Source organism: Panicum virgatum, chromosome 8N (assembly GCF_016808335.1).
Source record: "Panicum virgatum strain AP13 chromosome 8N, P.virgatum_v5, whole genome shotgun sequence".
Taxonomy (NCBI): domain Eukaryota; kingdom Viridiplantae; phylum Streptophyta; class Magnoliopsida; order Poales; family Poaceae; genus Panicum; species Panicum virgatum.
In genome coordinates, this window is record NC_053152.1 from 38,655,491 (window position 1) to 38,674,421 (window position 18,931).

The 18,931-nt window shown below is 51.5% G+C and overlaps 2 protein-coding genes across 2 annotated transcripts; one reads left to right on the plus strand and one right to left on the minus strand.

The window, feature by feature from the left end:
- Positions 1-5,671: 5,671 nt before the first annotated feature.
- On the plus strand, positions 5,672-14,833 carry LOC120685725 (growth-regulating factor 8-like). The gene is made up of 4 exons (XM_039967802.1): positions 5,672-6,075; positions 6,614-6,817; positions 7,598-7,907; positions 14,061-14,833. Exons 1-4 carry the CDS (start codon positions 5,925-5,927, stop codon positions 14,512-14,514), a joined length of 1,119 nt encoding a protein of 372 aa, XP_039823736.1. The 5' UTR covers positions 5,672-5,924; the 3' UTR covers positions 14,515-14,833.
- Positions 14,834-14,954: 121 nt separating this feature from the next.
- On the minus strand, positions 14,955-17,624 carry LOC120685027 (nicotianamine aminotransferase 1-like). Its single transcript, XM_039966874.1, has 7 exons — positions 17,310-17,624; positions 16,562-16,901; positions 16,251-16,466; positions 16,001-16,060; positions 15,539-15,694; positions 15,357-15,450; positions 14,955-15,208 (listed from the first exon to the last, which is right to left on the minus strand). The coding sequence occupies exons 1-7, from the start codon at positions 17,594-17,596 to the stop codon at positions 15,090-15,092; spliced, it is 1,272 nt and encodes a 423-aa protein (XP_039822808.1). The 5' UTR covers positions 17,597-17,624; the 3' UTR covers positions 14,955-15,089.
- Between the last annotated feature and the right edge of the window lie 1,307 nt (positions 17,625-18,931).

Below are 18,931 nucleotides of genomic sequence, written 5' to 3' on the forward strand. Positions count from 1 at the left end.
CGACCCGGGGTTCGGATGCCAACCAACTGCTAACTGCTGCGCGTTTCCTCGTATCAGATGATGATGCAAGAGGGAACACAATAACGCACGAGTTTACCCTGGTTCCGGCCGTGGGGCCGTACGTCCAACAAAGAGATGTGCGAGGGCACTGTATTATCTTGCACCCGGAGTGCTTGTAGTAGGGGTACAAACAAGGCGAGAGAGGGAGGGAGGCTCCCAAATCTCTGCTAGAAATGGAGTCGGTTGAGGCGAGTGCTCAGTGGTGCTGAGAGTGTGGCGATGATCGCGAGTGTGGGTGATCGTGGTCGCTGATGTCCAGAACGTCAGAACCCCTTAAAGGAAGCCCGTCTCCTCCTTTTATAATCACAAGGAGGGCGCGGGATATATGTGCAGGGGACCGTGGAAGTCGTCGTCTTCCCCCGAATCGCGGGGGTGCAGTGGTCGAACACTGTAGGAAGTACACTGTGGGGCATGACGTCGGGCATGGCGGTCGTCCTGGATATCATCCTTGGTCTTGCAGAGATTGCGCCGGCGTCCTGCCAGCTCCAGCAGGCGGCGTGGTCGTCGCTGTAGGGTGTACTGTCCTCCAGACGTGGCGTGATGGCGTTCCGTGGGCCCCGTAGGCTAAGGTCTTACATGCCCCAGCGGTGGCGGTGCACGCGGCGGTCCCGGACCCCCTGGATAATGTGCCGGTGCGCGCACTAAGGGGTCTGAGGGTTGCGTGGAGGTCCCGGACCCCTCGAGGGGGATGTCCGGGACTCCGGCTGCGTGTGTTGTGCGCCCCTCTTGAAGGGGCACATGGCGTCGCCGGACCCCTTCCCAGGCAGGAGGTGGGTCCGGGGGCATACGTGTGATGATGTGGAGTCCGGACGGTCGGAGTTGGCAGAATAGTACGGGGCAGTGCCGGGCACGCTTCGTCCCGCGTCGCAGGTCCCACAGTGCGCCACAGCGCCCGGGATGGCGGAGCAGTGACCGGAGTTGGCGGATGGCACTCCGGTCATAGCCACTGTGGGGGATGGTGGCCTGACACTGTCTGTCTTGAGCACTGCGGAGGAGTGGTTGGCATTCAATGCCTCCGTACGACGGGCGGTTGAGCGGCGGGGCTGTTTGTCCCTTTGGCGTTCAGTTTACATACACCGGAGGCATCCCCTCGGCATAAGGGACAAACAGCCCCGCCGCTCAACCGCCCGTCGTACGGGAGGCATTGAATGCCAACCACTCCTCCACAGTGCTCAAGACAGACGGTGTCAGGCCGCCATCCCCCACAGTGACTGTGACCGGAGTCCCATCTGCCAACTCCGGTCACTGCTCCGCCATCCCCGGCGCTGTGGCGCACTGTGGGACCTGCGACGCGGGACGAAGCGTGCCCGGCACTGCCCCGTACTATTCTGCCAACTCCGGCCGTCCGAACTCCACATCATCACACGTATGCCCCCGGACCCACCTCCTGCCTGGGAAGGGGTCCGGCGACGCCATGTGCCCCTCCAAGAGGGGCGCACAGCACACGCAGCCGGAGTCCCGGACATCCCCCCTCGAGGGGTCCGGAACCTCCACGCAACCCTCGGACCCCCTTAGTGCGCGCACCGGCACATTATCCAGGGGGGTCCGGGACCGCCGCGTGCCCCGCCACCACTGGGGCATGTAAGACCTTGGCCTACGGAGCCCACGGAACGCCATCACGCCACGTTTGGAGGACAGTACACCCTATAGCGACGACCACGCCGCCTGCTGGAGCTGGCAGGATGCCGGCGCAATCTCTGCAAGACCAAGGACGATATCCAGGACGACCGTCACGCCCGACGTCATGCCCCACAGTGTACTTCCTACAGTGTTCGACCACTGCACCCCCGCGATTCGGGGGAAGACGACGACTTCCACATTCCCCTGCACATGTACCCCGCCCCTCCTTGTGATTATAAAAGGAGGAGGCGGGTTTCCTTTAAGGGGGGTTCTGACGTTCTGGAGATCAGCGACCACGGTCACCCACACTCGCGATCATCGCCACACTCTTAGCACCACTGAGCACTCGCCTCAACCGACTCCATTTTTAGCAGAGATTTGGGAGCCTCCTTCCCTTTCTCGCCTTGCTTGTACCCTCTACTACAAGCACTCCGGGTGAAAGATAATATAGTGCCCTCGCACACCCCCTCTGTTGGACGTACGGCCCCGCGGCCGGAACCAGGGTAAACCCGTGCGTTACTGTGTTGCCTCTTGCGTCATCATCTGGGACGAGGAAACGCGCAGCATTTACTAGTTAGGATCCGGACCCCCGGGTCGGGACAGTGACAGAAAGAGACGGCGAGCGAAAGCAAAACCAGCACGAAATCAGGCGGCGCCGACGAGTGGAATATCCCAGCAGAAACGGCGGGATTTAAACCAGATGGATGGAACAGGGGTAAATTTGACTCTCGTGGCAAGAAATCTATGGGGGGGAAATGTCTTGAGGCTGGCGCAACCAGGACGAGGACATGCTTGCCGGGAGCAGAGGAGGAACAGTGATGACTGCTGAGCGTGGTGGGATGGAATCCGAGTCGGAAAGGGGAGCGGTGATGGAGAAGTTTGGATTAGAATATAATTGGTGCGGATTGATTAGGGAGTGCTTAGTCTACTTCCGTCTAATTTGGTCAGTTGCTGGATTAGAGCATCTCCAGCAGACTCCTATTCCCCAATAATCTTCTACTATTGAGAAAAGAATGTGCTCCAATAATTCCCCAATACATGTCCCTTTCCCCAATAACTATTGAGATATCTCAATATTTCACCCCTCTCTCCTCAAATAAAGGGAGGCTTCATGTTCTCCCAATATGTTATTGTATTGGGACAAGAGTATTGGGAGACTGCAAAAGCAACTCCCCCAATAATTCTAAAATTGCTATTGAGACATTTTCTAATACCAGTTATTGAGAAAGAATTATTGGGGAACTGGTGGAGATGCTCTTAGGGAGATAAGAGGGAATGGAGCAGTGGATTAGACTAGGTTGTCTTGACATTACAAAAGGACATTTCAGTAAAGCTACTCCAATCCTTAGCATGAAAGGGTCCCATAAGACTGTCTGCACTGGATACTGCAAACCACCCGCTACGCCATCTTGCTGGAACAATTTATAGAAAAAAAACCCTGCAGCGGGTACTCTAAAGGCATCGGGTACAATTGCGTACGTCCGCCCATCCACAATTCCTAGGGGAGCAAGCGGACGTCCGCTACAGCAGACGTGGCACGGGGCCCACCTCGACCGTTGTTGCCCCGCGCTCGCCACCGACGCCGGGAAGCAGAGGGAGGGGGCGAGAGGATGAAGGAGGGGGCGGATGGCCATGGCGCCATGGCCTCCACCGCCGCGCGGGCCTTCGCGCCGCCATGCCCTCAACCAACACCGCCGCCATGGGAGGGGGAGGGATGGCGAGGTGGACGCCACGGCGCGGATGGTTACCGCAGACGTCGTGCCCGCCATGGCTGCTCCGCGCGCGCCACCGCAGCTCGTGGGAGATCGTGGACGACACGAGGAAGACCGGAGACTGAGGGGCCGAACGGGAGGGAGGAGCCGTCGTGCCCCACGCCAGCGCCCACGCTCCTCGGCCGCGCGCACGCCTCTGGCGCGTGCGCCATCGCCCCTAGCGCACGCCTCCACCGCGCGTGCACCCCCAGGTGCCGCATCTCCGCCGCCGCCGAGGAGGGACTCCGCCGCGCGCACGCCTTCGCCACTGCAGCCGTGGGCGAGCTTGACCCTCCCCTACGCCGCTGCGGCCGAGCAGGCGGAGCGAGCGCGGCGGAGCGGGCGGCGGGCCTGCGCGCGTCATCAGCCCATACGCGCCAAAGCTGATATCCTCTCTCCGGTTTGTCAGCTTTCGATTTATTATTTTAACTTATTCTCTCTGACAAAATATTATTGAATCAGTCGAAATTAGACTAGCCAAACAAATCGACACGAATTGTGATAACATAGCTGGGAGATGATTTTTTATTTATAAAATTTTGGATTTTGTGATTTATAGGTACGTCAGTTTTTTTAAACGGTAATGCTATAGCTTGGATGTGCAATGTCTGTTCATTTCATCGTCGGAGCTTGATACATGTTGTAGTAAGAGATAAGCACCGATAATGTAATTACTATTTTTTTTATATTCTGTAATGGATGTTGTATTAAATATGGTGTTAATATTGCGGTAGAAATTTTTCATCTTCAAATAGGATATCAGAGTCATCTTTATACCTGTTTTTTTAGGTTGCAAGTGTTCATTTCTAATGTAGCAACTATTATTTATTAAGATTGCGAATGAGCCTTTAGCTTTGTTAGGTGGATCTAGCAGCACTCCTCACATTCTCGGTTCTAGCTGAATTGGTTAGTTGGATCTAGTAGCACTCCTTAGGTCTTGAGTTTGAATTCATGTGGGAACGAATTTCAAGTTGTAGCTAGAAAAATCCTCCTCGCTGAATTTGAGGGTTGGGAAGCTAGTTACTTCCTCTTGATAAAATATGATGGAGCTGTCATACTCTATCGTGTTTTTTATTTATAAATATTGTGATGGACCGTCCAATGAATAAATTTGAATCGGCCGGGCGCTAGAAATGCCTTACTTAAAAGAGTTATGAATAATATCAAATTTTAGTGTCAGTGTACTTCCTCGGTGTATGAAACAAGCCAATCTCAAAAGTAAGTTATTTTATTCTATTTAGTAGGTGATGTGCAATCAATTAGTACCAAATATAGCTAATAAATAGAGATAAGCAAAGTTATTTACCTCATTATTAATATATCACATAATTTTATAATGATTTATTTTTGGGACTAATGGAGTAGACCAATTCCCTTGAGAAAATACCAACTTTTGAAAAATATATTTTATTTTTGAACTAATGCTTTATATTAAATATATATTAGTTTTAAAGGTTCAAAGAGAGAAAAATCAGCCATGTAGCCACCAACTCTAGCCTAGGAGGCTGGGACATGATGATGCTACCTTTGCTACAAAACATATCTTCGTATTACCCCTTCTATCTGTTTTACTCATTTGTGTATCAATGTAAGCCATACTTTGGTGAATAGGTCAATTTGGCTACTATTTTCTTCTACTATATATTGGAAATTGCTATAGATTAATATTCTTTTAGAAATACATTGAATAAAGAGTATATTGATTAAAATTTTATATATTAACATTCTTTGGAAGTACAATATGAATTTAATTAGCATTTTGATTAGATGTTCCAAATTTGGATTACGTTCAGATAAAAATACGTCTTAACCTGAGAACGGACGGGTGGAATTGCTCCCGGCCTGATGCCATGTGTTAAAAACACCAGGTTTAAAGATATAAAAAAACACCAGGTTTAAGCCTCACTAACTCTACGGCTAGATGCAGCCACAGACAAAAGAAAAAAAAAAGAAAGAAAATAGCTATTCGTAAACCCTACAACAATCCATCTTTCATCCCGACCGTCAAGGACAAGAGTGACATCATTTTTTGCTTGAAAAAAAGATGTGACATCATTTTTTGCTTGAAAAAAAAGAACAGACATCAATTTTTTGCTTGAAAAAAAGATGTGACATCATTTTTTGCTTGAAAAAAAAGAACAGGCATCAATTTTTTGCTTTTAGCACATATATTCTCATCTGTAGGTCGTTTTAGGATCAGAAATGAAGTTAAAAAAAAAACTCTAGCCCTAGTCCCATTCTGTGGTAGGCAAGCTACTATTTTGTTTCCTTGTTCAGAACTGGGGCGGCATTGAATTGCCTCCTTCCTCCATTCCCCATCTCCTCTCCCTGCTCTTCTCCCGAAGCAGCAAGCCAGCCTGGTTCCCCCAGCAGGCCAACACCCACAGCCATCACCTCCTCTCCCCAATCCGGCAATCACCCACTATGAATCTGCTCCCCCAAGAAGCCTCCGCTCCCAATCCCTCGTAACCACCCCGCACATCTCCGCCCGCAATGGAAACAGGCCGAGATGGGTTCTTTGGTGCGGCGGAAAGGGCATCGCCGCCGCCGCCGCCGCCTTCTTGCTCGTTTCTTGGATCTGCCGCCGCCACCACCGGCTCCGGCGGAGCGCAGATGCTGAGCTTCTCCTCCAGTGGCGCAGCAGGTGAGACGTTGCAAAGAAAATATAGATCTTTTTTCCTTTTTACTGTATTTTTTTCCCAGGCGAGATTACTGTTGCATCTGTGGGGCACTGGGCCTGCGCCGTGCTCTCTCTGACCTGAGCCCAGCTTTGATTGATTGCTTGCTCATGGGTCACGGCCATGGCCATGGCGCCCTCCTGCAAAAGCCCTTGCCTTTGGGGTCTTGTCGCGGGCAAAAGGGAGCGCATGTCCATTATTCCCCTCCCTTTTGCTTTTGCAACCCGAGGCAGGATGTGTCCTGTCCCCAAAGATCCAATCTTTATCCTCCTTGCAGATACCTCGCCGCCCCAAAAAAGCTTTTTTTTTAACACCGAAAAAAGCTAAAGAGGCCACTGATTGGGGCTGCTTCCTTAAATCTTGCATGTGTGGGAACTAGGAAACCATTGGTCACGGGTACCGGTTCCTGCAGTCGCTACTCGCTACTGTACCTTTGTCCTGTGTCCCCACTGTTTCAGTGTTTGTTCTTGTTACTTGTTACTCATGATGTTCTTGTGAATGAAGGGTTGGGCCTGAGCTCAGGGGCTAGCAAGATGCAGGGGGTGTTGTCAAGGGTGAGGGGGCCATTCACTCCGACGCAGTGGATGGAGCTGGAGCACCAGGCCCTGATCTACAAGCACTTTGCTGTGAATGCTCCGGTGCCGTCCAGCTTGCTCCTTCCCATCAGAAGAAGTATCAATCCATGGAGTGGTCTTGGCTCCAGCTCACGTAAATATCCTTATCCCTCACCTGTACTTTGTCAGAAGCTTAAGGTAGGAGTTGTAAAATGGTCACTTAAAGTTCATGGAAGGAGCAAGTAAAATGATCATCTGATTGTGTTTTCTCTGTTAGTTCAGTCCTCTGTTTGTCATAGATATGAAAGGTTGTTCCGCCTTATGATTCTGCCACGGTTTAGTTATATTTCCCAGTCTTTCTTGGGATAAGATGATGTTTTCATCGTTTCTTCAGGCGCAACAAGCTTGCAAGACAAGAATAGTGTACTGATAGCTGAAAATGCATGGAAGTGAAATGATCATCTATTTTTTTTCCTGTTAGTCCAGTTCTCTGTTATGTCATCTAGATATGAAGATTGCCTTGCATTGGGATTCTGTTCAGGTTTTAGCTGAACGTTTCGTTGTCTTTCTTGGGATAGGATGGTTGTCATTCTTCAGGCACAAAGGAAAAGGTTGCAAATCTAGGCATATAATGATCTCAATGACAATGATTACAGTAGTTCTGAAACATGTCATTTCTGTGCTGCTTGTCTGATGCTCATTAGGTAATAATTTTCATGTGACTAGTGTGATGCCCTGATGCTACATGGTTTTAGATCTATTAAAAACACGTTGGCATTGGGATTCCATTATGCTGAACAAATGCCTAGAAGTTTTATGCGACTACAGCATTCTATATGCAAAATTAGTGACTTGGGTGATATGAAATTCTGAATTTGCTTCAATTTTTGGGTGGTTTGTCATTCTCATATTTAATTGGAGCTGCATTTTACAGTAGGATGGACACCATTTCGTCCTGGTTCTGGTGATGCTGAACCAGGAAGATGCCGTCGTACTGATGGCAAGAAGTGGCGGTGCTCGAGAGATGCTGTTGGTGACCAAAAGTACTGCGAGCGACACATAAAACGCAATTGCCACCGTTCAAGAAAGCATGTGGAAAGCCGAAAGGTGACACCCACCATTGCAGAACCATCCCTGGCTGTTTCTGGTGGACCATCATTGCACAGTTATGCTGTGCCTTGGCAGCAGCAGGTGAAAAGCTCAGCTGCTAATGTGACTGATCCTTTCCCAAGAGTATCTAACAGGTGAAATTACCTAATCCTACATGACTTATTGACTTGTCTCATATCTTCTTATAGAATTTACAATCAAGTGTTTGTGAAAATAAATGACACTTATGGTTAATACATGTTGCAAATTAGTGCTCAGGATTCAGGACTTAGCAAGATATTTGAACTTTTTACACGATCATTAATAATTAAATCAGTTTGACCTTGTTAGATAATTACCCTTGCTCTTGCTTGTCATCATGCTTGAACAGTTGTGACAGCTCCTGCTCCTGTGCTTGCCATGCCTGGTCTTTTGACTTGGGTGGCAGATGGTTGTAGCATATAATAGTGGATGCAAGTTACTATATGGCAGTAGCAATAGTTGTAGCAGTAGTTGTAGCAATAGCAAATAATAGTAGAAGCTGCATTTCACTATAGCCATACCTTGTACATTCATTGACTGGCTGTGTCTATAAAGAGGAGAGCAGCTGCAACTCACTAGATTAAGCAGCAACACTTTGTGTCTTCCTTTGCTTCTCTTCATCTCTCCTTCCACCTCCAGAGTGCTTGAGTGTGTGTGAGTGAGCTGAGGGGCCTGCACAAGAGGTGCAGCCGATCAGGGAGAGCTAACAACTAGTATCAGAGCTTGAGTTGAAGAGCCTGGTGGCCATGGCTTCCCTGGATCGAGGGCGCGGGCGTTCCCCGGAGCGACGTGGACGTGGTCGTGGCGAGACGATGTACGTCGTGAAGAAGACATTGCGGGATGTCGGCGGTGCGTAGTAGTCCATGCTCACTCGCACAAACTATGCCGGGTGGGTGGTGCTGATGAAGGTGATGCTCAAGGCGAGGCGCCTGTGGGCGGCGGTGACCGTGGGTGCCGCTGATGAAGAAGACGACCAGTCCGCCATGGAGGCCATCCTCAAGACTGTGCTGACCGAGTAAGTCGTCACACTCGGTGCCAAAAACTCCGCCAAGGAGGCATGGGAGAGCTTGGAGACGATGAGGCTGGGCGGCGACCGCGTGCGCAAGGCGAAGGCGCAGCAGCTCTGGCGGGAGTACGAGGCCATCGCGTTCCGCGACGGCGAGGCCATCGAGGACTTCGTGCTGCGGGTCTCCACGCTGGTGAGCCAGCTCGCGCAGGTCGGCGTCGTCATCGACGAGGAGGCAGGGGTGGCGAAGTACTTGCGCGTCGTGCCGCCCCGGTTCGCGCAGATTGCGCTCTCGATCGAGACGCTGCTCGACATGAGCATGCTCTCGATTGAGGATGTCATGAGCGGTTCAAGGCGGTTGAGGACCGCGCGGAGGCTCCCGCCCGCACCACCGCCAGCGGTCAGCTGCTGCTCACGGAGGAGCAGTGGGCGGCGCGCGTGCGTGAGAGGAAGCAGGGGGAGGGCTCCTCTGCTCCGCGCGGCGGCGGCGGCGGAGGCGGTGCGTGCGGGAAGCCACGGCGGATGGCGGAGGGCGCCGGCAAGGACGGCAGCGACCGAGCCGCTGACAAGGATCGGTGCCGTAACTGCGGCAAAATCGGGCACTGGGCCCGCGAATGCAAGGAGCCGCGGCGCCAGGTGCGGGCGCATCTCGCCCAGGATGACGAGGAAGAGCATGTGCTGCTCATGGCGCAGGTCTGCGCCATCAACACCGAGGCAGAGGACCGCGGCGGGAGTGTCGTGCTCGACGAGCCCCACGCGCGGGTCAACCTCGGAAAAACAGAGGAAACAGAGGAGCTGTGGTACCTCGACACCGGCGCGAGCAACCACATGACTGGGAACCGCGCGGCCTTCTCCTAGCTCGACACCGGAGTCGTCGGCACCGTGAAGTTCGGGGACAACTCCGGCGTCGACATCAGGGGGCGCGGCACGATTGTGTTCCAGTGCAAGGCCGGTGAGCACAAGGCGCTGACGGATGTGTACTACATCCCCAAGCTCCGGAGCAACATCGTCAGCATTGGCCAGCTCGACGAACGTGGCTGCCAAGTGCTGATCGACGGCTGTGTGCTCCGGATCAAGGACCGCGAACACAAGTTGCTTGCCAAGGTCGAGCGTGGCAGGAACATAGTCACAAAGTTCCTGGGTCGACCGGGTCGAGGAACGGGGTCGAGGGTCGTCACTTTATAAAATTATGGTACGAAGGGGTATACATCTATGGAACGATAAATTATTATGTGGGACGCGACCCTGATTCATCGGGGTCGATATCTTCGGGTCAATAAAGACAAAAACTATATATATGCTACTAATGAAACTAATCTGCACAAGCATATAAGAAACATATAAAAGAGTACATTTAGACCATGCTACACGTACTCAGCTCATTGTCTAACAAAAACCACACCAATCCACTGTCCTTAACCTCCTTATCCCAATTAAATCTGCTAGCAATGGGGCTGCGATCCCTTTCAAACCCGGACACGATCCAACCTTGAATGGGACACTGACCCTCTTCGACCCCGACCCTCGAATCGGAACGACGTTCCTGGGTCGAGGGACGAGGCATCGACCCCGAATCCTGTGACTATGGGCAGGAATCGCCTCTACACATCGGCGCTGCGCATTGCGCGTCCGGTGTGCCTGGCGGCGCGCTGCGACGACGAGGCGTGGCGCTGGCACGCACGATTTGGCCATCTGAGCTTTGATGCTCTGGCCAGGATGGCGCGGCAAGGCAAGGTGCGAGGGCTGCCGCTGATCGAGCACGTCGGCGAGCTGTGCGACAGCTGCATTGCTGGGAAGCAGAGGAGGCTGCCGTTCCCCAAGAAGGCGAGCTACCGCGCCGAGGACATCCTCGAGCTCGTCCACAGCGACCTCTGCGGGCCAATCACGCCGGCAACGCACGGCGGGCGGTGCTATTTCCTGCTGCTGGTGGGTGATTGCAGCCGCTTCATGTGGTTGCATCTCCTGTCGAGCAAGGACGAGGCGCTGGCAGAAATCAAGGAGTTCCAGGCGCAGGTGGAGACGGAGACGGGGAAGAAGCTGCGCGTGCTGCGGACGGATCGCGGTGGCGAGTTCACCTCGGTCGAATTCGGCCTCTACTGCGCGGGACAAGGCGTGGAAAGCCACCTCACGGCGCCATACTCGCCATAGCAGAATGGTGTCGTCGAGAGGAGGAACCAGATGGTGGTCGGCATGGCGAGGAGCATGCTGAAGACCAAGAAGATGCCGGCGGCGTTCTGGGGCGAGGCGGTGAGCACGGCGGTGTTCATCTTGAACCGCGCGCCCACCAAGAGCTTGGAGGGCACGACGCCATTCGGGGCCTGGCACGGGAGGAAGCCGGACGTGTCCTTCCTCAGGACATTCGGCTGCGTCGGGCACGTGAAGAAGACGAAGCCCAACCTCGCCAAGCTGGAAGACAGGAGCACTCCCGTGGTGTTCCTGGGGTACGAGCGCAGGAGCAAGGCTTACCGGCTCTACGACCCGGCTAGCGGCAAGGTGGCCGTGTCCCGCGACGTCGTCTTCGACGAGGCGGCGGCATGGAATTGGGGCAAAACGGCGACCGGGGAAGCTGGAGCAGGCGGTTTGAGCAGCTCCTTCACCGTCGAGTACACGGAGTACTCCAGTGCGGAGGAGCTGGCTCACGACGAAGGGGAAGCAACACCCTCGAGCGAGTCGCAGGGGACACCCTCGAGAGCGGCACAGGGGGCACCCTCGAGCGAGTCGCAGGGGACACCCTCGAGAGTGGCACAGGGGGCACCCTCGAGCGAGTCGCAGGGGACACCCTCGAGTGCGGCACAGGGGGCACCCTCGAGCGAGGCGCAGGGGACACCCTCGAGAGCGGGGCAGGGGACTCCAATCTCCGTCGCAACGAGCACCGCTTCGTCAATTCGCTTCGTCACGCCTCCGCCGAGCGCCTCCCCAAACATCGACGCCGATTACTCCGGCGAGCCCCTTCGATTTCGTGCGATGGACGATCTCGTCGGCGACATAAGTCCGCGCGAGCAGGCGGCCCGGGAGCTAGACGACCTCGAGCTGCATCTGGGCAGCGCAGAGGAGCCGCCAAGCTTCGCCGCAGCAGAGCAGGAGGCGTGCTGGCGGGCAGCGATGCTGGAAGAGATGGCGGCGGTGGAGGAGAACCACACCTGGGAACTGGTGGATCTGCCGGCTGGTTGCCGGCCGATTGGGCTCAAGTGGGTGTTCAAGGTGAAGCGCAACGAGCGCGGCGAGGTGGTGCGGTACAAGGCGCGGCTGGTTGCTAAAGAATTTGTGCAGCGCGAGGGCATCGACTTCGAGGAAGTCTTTGCGCTGGTGACGCGCATGGAGTCCGTGCGCTTGCTGTTGGCGCTGGCGGCGGCGAGGAGCTGGAAGGTCCATCATCTGGACGTGAAGTCGGCGTTCCTCAATGGAGAACTCGCCGAGGAGGTGTACGTGCAGCAGCCGCCGGGATTCGTCATCGCCGGCGAGGAGCACAGGGTGCTCCGCCTGCGCAAGGCCCTGCGCGGGCTGCACCAGGCGCCGCGCGCGTGGAACATCAAGCTCGACGCCAGCCTCGCGTCGCTCGGCTTCACCCGAGCACGCCCTCTACACACGGCGGTCGAAGGGAGGCTTGGTGATCGTCGGCGTGTACGTCGACGACCTCATCGTCACCGGAGCTGAGCAGCGGGACATCGACGCGTTCAAGGAGAAGATGAAGTCGATGTTCCTCATGTCAGACCTCGGTCTGCTCACTTACTACCTCGGCATTGAGGTGGAGCAGACCGGGAACGCCATCACGCTCTGTCAGAGCGCCTACGCGAGGAAGTTGCTGGAGCGGAGCGGATTGGGCGAGTGCAGGGCGTGCCAGGCGCCCATGGAGGAGAAGGTGAAGCTGTCAAAGGACAGCACTGCCTCCTTGGTGGATGCCACGAGCTACCGGAGCATTGTCGGCGCGCTGCGTTACCTCACACACACACACGGCCGGACATCGGGTTCGCCGTGGGGTACGTGAGCCAGTTCATGGGGGAGCCGCGGGAGGATCACCTCGCCGCAGTGAAGCATCTGCTCCGCTATGTGGCAGGGACGCGCGACTACGTGCTCGTCTATCCTACGAGGAGCAGAGGAGCGCTGGAGCTTGTCAACTATAGTGACAGCGACATGGCGGGCGATGTTGATGGGCGGCGGAGCACTACGGGTGTGCTCTTCTTCCTTGGAGCGTGCCTGATCTCCTGGCAATCGATGAAGCAGAAGGTCGTCGCACTGAGCACCTGTGAGGCCAAGTACATTGCGGTGGCGACGGCATGTTGTCAGGGAGTTTGGCCAGGGCGGCTGCTGGCAGAGCTCACTGGAGAAGAAGCTCGGGCACCTGTCCTGATGGTGGACAACCAGTCCGCCATTGCTTTGGCTAAGAACCCCGTCCACCACGACCGAAGCAAGCACATCGACATCAAATTTCACTTCATCCGTGACTGCGTCGATGGTGGACAGATCAAGCTCGAGCACGTCGCGACTGCTCGACAGCTTGGGGACATCCTCACCAAGCCACTCGGGCGCGTTCGACTCACAGAGTTGAGGATCAAGATTGGTGTTGAGGAAATCAAGCAAGAGCAGTGCAATTAGGGGAAGGATTGTTAGATAATTACCCTTGCTCTTGCTTGTCATCATGCTTGAACAGTTGGGGGAGCTCCTGCTCCTGTGCTTGCCATGCCTGGTCTTTTGACTTGGGCGGCAGATGGCTGTAGCATATAATAGTGGCTGCAAGTTACTATATGGCAGTATGGTAGCAATAGTTGTAGCAGTAGCAAGTAATAGTAGAGGCTGCATTTCACTATAGCCATACTTTGTACATTCATTGACTGGCTGTGTCTATAAAGAGGAGAGCAGCTGCAGCTCACTAGATTAAGCAGCAACACTTTGTGTCTTCCTCTGCTTCTCTTCATCTCTCCTTCCACCTCCAGAGTGCTTGAGTGTGTGTGAGTGTGAGCTGAGGGGCCTGCACAAGAGGTGCAGCCGATCAGGGAGAGCTAACAGACCTTAGTTTTTTTTTATTGCAGCAATAATTTCTTCATTTAGCTGCTAAGCTCATCCTTCCTTTGGCGAACTTCATTTTTTTGTTCCCATGCTCAGTCAAGCAATTATACTAGGTTGTAAAGTATTTTGAGGATAGCTGCTAAATTCAAGTATTTAGGACAACAGTACAACTTTAACAAAATTTGCATTTGAGAGTGAAAGAATAGTTGAACAATGTTTCCTTCCACGCACTAAAGATATAGATTCCGCTTTGCAGGAAGTTGCTGGAGAAACAGAATGTACACAGCCAGTTATCAGTATCCACTCCCATGGATTCCTCCGACTTTTCAACCTCAGGTTCTTCCCAGAACCGTGACATAGTAGCATTATCACCGGTGGAGTTTCAGCATGATCATGATCAGGCATACCTTGTGCATGGAGTAGGCAGTTCAGCAGAAAATGATAATGAGTTGCAGGAAAGTCTCTTACTAGTCTCCAGGGAAACACTTGATGATGGGCCTCTAGGTGAGGTTTTCAAAAGCAAAAGTTGCCAATCAGCATATGCAGACATCTTAACTGACCAATGGACTGCGACCCATGATTTGCATTCCCCAACTGGAATCCTACAACTGTCTAATAGCAACACAATGCCAGTAGAGAACCACATAAATAGCAATGACTATCTTATGGCAACAATAGTGAATGCTCAGACTGTCCCAACATTCCTTTAGGTGTTCATCAGGCCTGTCTTGTCGGAACAATAAATAACTGAAACTGTGTTGATCACATGAGTCTGCTGATACTAGGTTTCCAGTCTTGTCTTCTAGTACTCCTGTTTTAGTTGTTACAAGTTCAAGTTATGCTGCCTTTTCTTTTTAGTTCAGGTGTACTAATAATTAGTCTTCTTTTGCGCTGTAAAGCATTTGAATTCCAACCTGAGATTGGGATTCATGTTGGTTGCCTAACATGGAGGCGTTATGCAATCCTGGTTTCAAATGGAGCACTATTCCTTTGGTCGCACATGAAATGCATTTTTATTGAATTGTTTAAGCGCCACCCTTTGCTTGGAAGAAATTTATCTTGAGCTTGTTTATTAAGTATTAACTGTGAATGTGAACAGAATATGTCATTCTCGTATAATCTGTCATGTATTCAAGAACAGGGCACCTACGCACACTGGGCTTTACAATAGGAGTTGCAAGAATAGCAAGTGATGACTGAGAAGCAGGACCCATATCTTAGCAGGGATCTTATGCACTGAATCCTTATACTTACCATGTCACTTGAACACTTCAAGCTTACCACATCACTTTCGCTTGCTGTGGCGCAAGCAGAAGGATTTGAGCCTGTCAAGGCCATCTTCAAGAGAAGATGGTGCGACTGTGAAGGTGATCCGGAGCCAATTCTTGTATCCCACAGCACATCCTGGACAGATTAGTTAGTTCTAACTATAAGTTTTTGAATACAACATGCTTGCAATCACAGAAAGAAGTTTTAAAAAAATCTTGCACTATACAGATGCATTAATAGCCATTCGTTTACAAGTTCAGTTTGGCATCTGTGAGAATTGTACCTGGCAAAACCACCACCAATTCTTCCTTTGCAAGCCGGCAGCAGAAATCCATATCATCTTTGATGTCTTTCAGGCAGGACAGATCCAGTTTCACCTGTAGCAAGCCAATGAAACTTCACACCCACATTACAAAATGCCATTGTGCCTTTCCACATTTAACAGAGTGTGTAGTACTCACAGACCATTACAAACATGGAACCCTCAGGTCTGCTGGGGCAAGTGGTGCAGCTGACTCCCTTCAGCTTCTCCCAGCATATATCCGCGGTTTGCCTTAGAACCTCGACGGTTTTATTGAAAAATTCTTGCTTAGTGTTTTTGATGAGTTGCGGAATTGCTCCCTGGCAAGCATAATTTATGTCAGATTGGATTCAGACTGTTGCGGTTTTCCTATACTCGTGTCTTTCTTTGGTGATTCATTCATTATCCCTGAAAGAGCGTACCCAGTGCCATAGGCTTCCCGCACTGTGCGGGGTCTGGGGAAGGGTTGTCTTTAAGCCACAAGCCTTACCCACACAAATGTGTAGAGGCTGGGGCTCGAACCCGGGACCTTCCGGTTACAGACGGTAGGCTCTACCGCTGCACCAGGCCCGCCCTTCTCATTATCCCTGAAAGAAAAGAGAAAATGGCATGGCAGTTTCTGACACCTGGACAAAAGTTGGAGGATCAGAGGAGATGTCAAGGTAACTCTTGATGCTGTCCACTACCTGAAAGGAGAAAAAATGATTAAGCATTATTTGAGTACAATTACCATGGTTCAGGACTCATACAATTCAAAAAATCTGAAGCATGTGAAATGTGCTCTGGTTCAGCTACTGATTGTGATATTATAGATATATCCAAACATGAAATGCAGTGCAATGAACCTTTTTTTTTTGGAAAAGGAGTGCAATGAACCTTGGTTTTGTGAAATACACCATTAGGATCATTGGTTACTATCCAGCCAAGTCTCCATCCAGGCACCACCCATCTCTTTGATATGGATCCCAGAGTGAGCACCGGCGCCACCGAGCCGAACACGCCCATGGGCACAAACTTCTCCCCAAACGTTAAGTGCGCATACACTTCATCCGCAATCACAAAGATGCCCAGCTTCCTCGCCATCTCCGCAATCTAGAAACCAAAACCATTGAACACAAAAGCCAAAAGTGTCTCAGTTTCAGGAGACACATGAAGGCTCATGCGTGATTCATGAACCAAGCACTTGCCTTGCCCAAATGCTCATAGGTGTAGACGTTGCCACAGGGGTTCCCTGGGTTGACGATGACCATGGCGACCGTGTTCCCGTCAGCGAGTCCCTGCAGGCCATCAAGGTCGACCTCCCAGCCTCTCTCCGGTACGAGGTCGAAGTACCGGGCCTCCATGTTGTTGAAGACTGCGCGCGCCTCGTAGAACAGGTAGCCCGGCCTTGGGAGCAGGATGTTGGCGCCATGGCGAGCCAGGGCAGAGCAGACGACCTCGATCGCTTGGGCGCAGCCGCTTGTGAGGTAGACGTCGTCAGATGATAGCTCGTATGGCAGGTCGCGGGACAAGGACTGTGATATAGACCTGGAGTTCAACTTGAAATAAAGTGTCAAAATGTAAATTTCACAAACGCAACCAATATGTTAGCCTAATAGTCATCACACACTTACAACATTGTATGTATGCCCGTTTCAAAAACATGCTATCATAAAACTACAAAACTTTCTGAAACTTATGGCTATTTCACTTTCATGCCCAATCAGGCCCACATGTCAGTACCAGTTCATCAAATTTTGACATGTGGACATCTGCTCCAAATAGACCCATCAAAGAGGAATGATCACAAAGTAGTTGTAGTTTTGTGATAAGGTAGCCCAAGATAGTGATGATGTTTGTGAAATAGGCAGACAATGAATATGTGTTTCTGCAACATCATGGATTCATCGTGTATATATATAAAAAAGGAATACAATGCTAAGATCGGAGTCTGACCTCCGTGCTGGCTCCAGGCCGATGCAGGCGGCGTAGGAGTTGTGCTCCCCGGACCGGAGCGCGCCGGCGACGGCGTCCACGGCCTCCGGCGCCGTCCGGAAGCACGGGAACGCCGACGGGCCGCCGTGCCCCAGCGGGACCACGGGGCGCGCGCCGGCGTCGCTGCCCTCCACCATCCCGGGCCTCACTCTGCCCAGCACGCCGCGCACGGAGAGCACCGTCAGGCCGAGGAGGGCGTCGTTCGGAGCAAAGTTCCACGCGGCCAGGGCGGCGCCGCCGTTCTCCATTGGGGACTGGCGCTTCTGTGCTTTTTGCGGCGTGTGAGGAGACTGAGAGTGAGTGAGCCAAAGAGATGCGATTACGTGCGATGGTCTACTTATAGTTCTGGTGAAGATTTTTAATCAAGCAATTAATATTTTTCTTCAGAAATTAAGGAAATGATTGGTACGGTGCAAACTTCTTTCCTTGAAAATGACATATTGGCGTCGTGCCGTGTGTGCTCATTTAACCACTATTTGAAAAGAGTATATTTTTTAAAAGAAACAAAAACTCAACAAGTGGCACATGATATGAATAGCTATTTTCCCATGGCTTTTGTATATGGTTATTGTTACTTTCAGAGTTGCTAAAGGTTATTGTTACTTTCAGAGTTGCTATGCTCACACGAATCTCTTGGCAGAGCGAAGATGAGATAAAGGGGTACGTATTGATAGTTACTAACTTCTCACACGAATCTCTTGACATAAGGCAGAACATTTTTCTTATATTGCTGGAACAATTGTTCTAGCTTCAAAAATTGTTCCACACAAAAAATTATCTAAGTGTGATCTTGTTCTAAAGATTTCGTCGCAAGGAACATAGTGGTGCAGTCAGATTTTGATTTGGATATACGGTTTTGAAAAATTGTCCAGCATTTACAATAATGGCAGTCATTTTGCTTATGGCTTGCTAGCTCTAGTAGTACTAACACAGTAGTTCAGTGAGCATATTGTAAATGCTGGACAATTTGGTTCTGCAGCTTCAGCTCTCTGAGACAGACAAAACATCGATGAAGATATGGGCCACGCGCGAGATACGAAACAACGAATCTCACGATCACATGATGGAGTATCCTATTGCCCCGTCTTAGTTAATGTGAGCGTTCTTGGTTATTGGTTAGTGATAGGCGCCAAATTTCTTGGCTTGGTGGCTAAGCTAACTCCGAATTTTGGCCAAACGCCTCTCTTTGGCTTCTCTCCGGCCATTTAGTAGTACTCTCTCCATTTTTAAACTAATCAGCATGCCTGTGTCTAACATCATATATTTGAAAACCGACGAGGGTTTGGAGCAAGATGCCACTCTCCTCGGTCTTTTGCCTCCATTTTATTTATTGCTCCTTTCAAATGATGGAAAAGGTCAGTGAATCCTCTAGGTTGCATGAAAATTTACCTTCCCCATATTGACAGAATGCTTTTGGACCTCTAGAAAAAAATTTGCTGATTGCTGATATATAGCCTGCTTTTTAAATCATCGGTTGAAATAATTTACTTTCTAGAGAAAAGCAATAACGGTACGTACCAAAGGTTAGAAAAAGACTTGGACATACAAATCCTCTGGCCTACCTAAACACTTGAAGGCGCACA

Excerpts from the sequence above, each read along its gene's own strand:
- LOC120685725 (XM_039967802.1), top strand. The coding sequence starts at position 5,925 with ATGGAAACAGGCCGAGATGGGTTCTTTGGTGCGGCGGAAAGGGCATCG. Across the intron at positions 6,076-6,613 it reads CTCCTCCAGTGGCGCAGCAG|GGTTGGGCCTGAGCTCAGGG; the intron begins GTGAGACGTTGC and ends TTGTGAATGAAG. Across the intron at positions 6,818-7,597 it reads TGGTCTTGGCTCCAGCTCAC|TAGGATGGACACCATTTCGT; the intron begins GTAAATATCCTT and ends TGCATTTTACAG.
- LOC120685027 (XM_039966874.1), bottom strand. The coding sequence starts at position 17,596 with ATGGAGAACGGCGGCGCCGCCCTGGCCGCGTGGAACTTTGCTCCGAAC. Across the intron at positions 15,695-16,000 it reads ATCCTCCAACTTTTGTCCAG|GGAGCAATTCCGCAACTCAT; the intron begins GTGTCAGAAACT and ends TATGCTTGCCAG. Across the intron at positions 15,451-15,538 it reads AGGGTTCCATGTTTGTAATG|GTGAAACTGGATCTGTCCTG; the intron begins GTCTGTGAGTAC and ends GGCTTGCTACAG.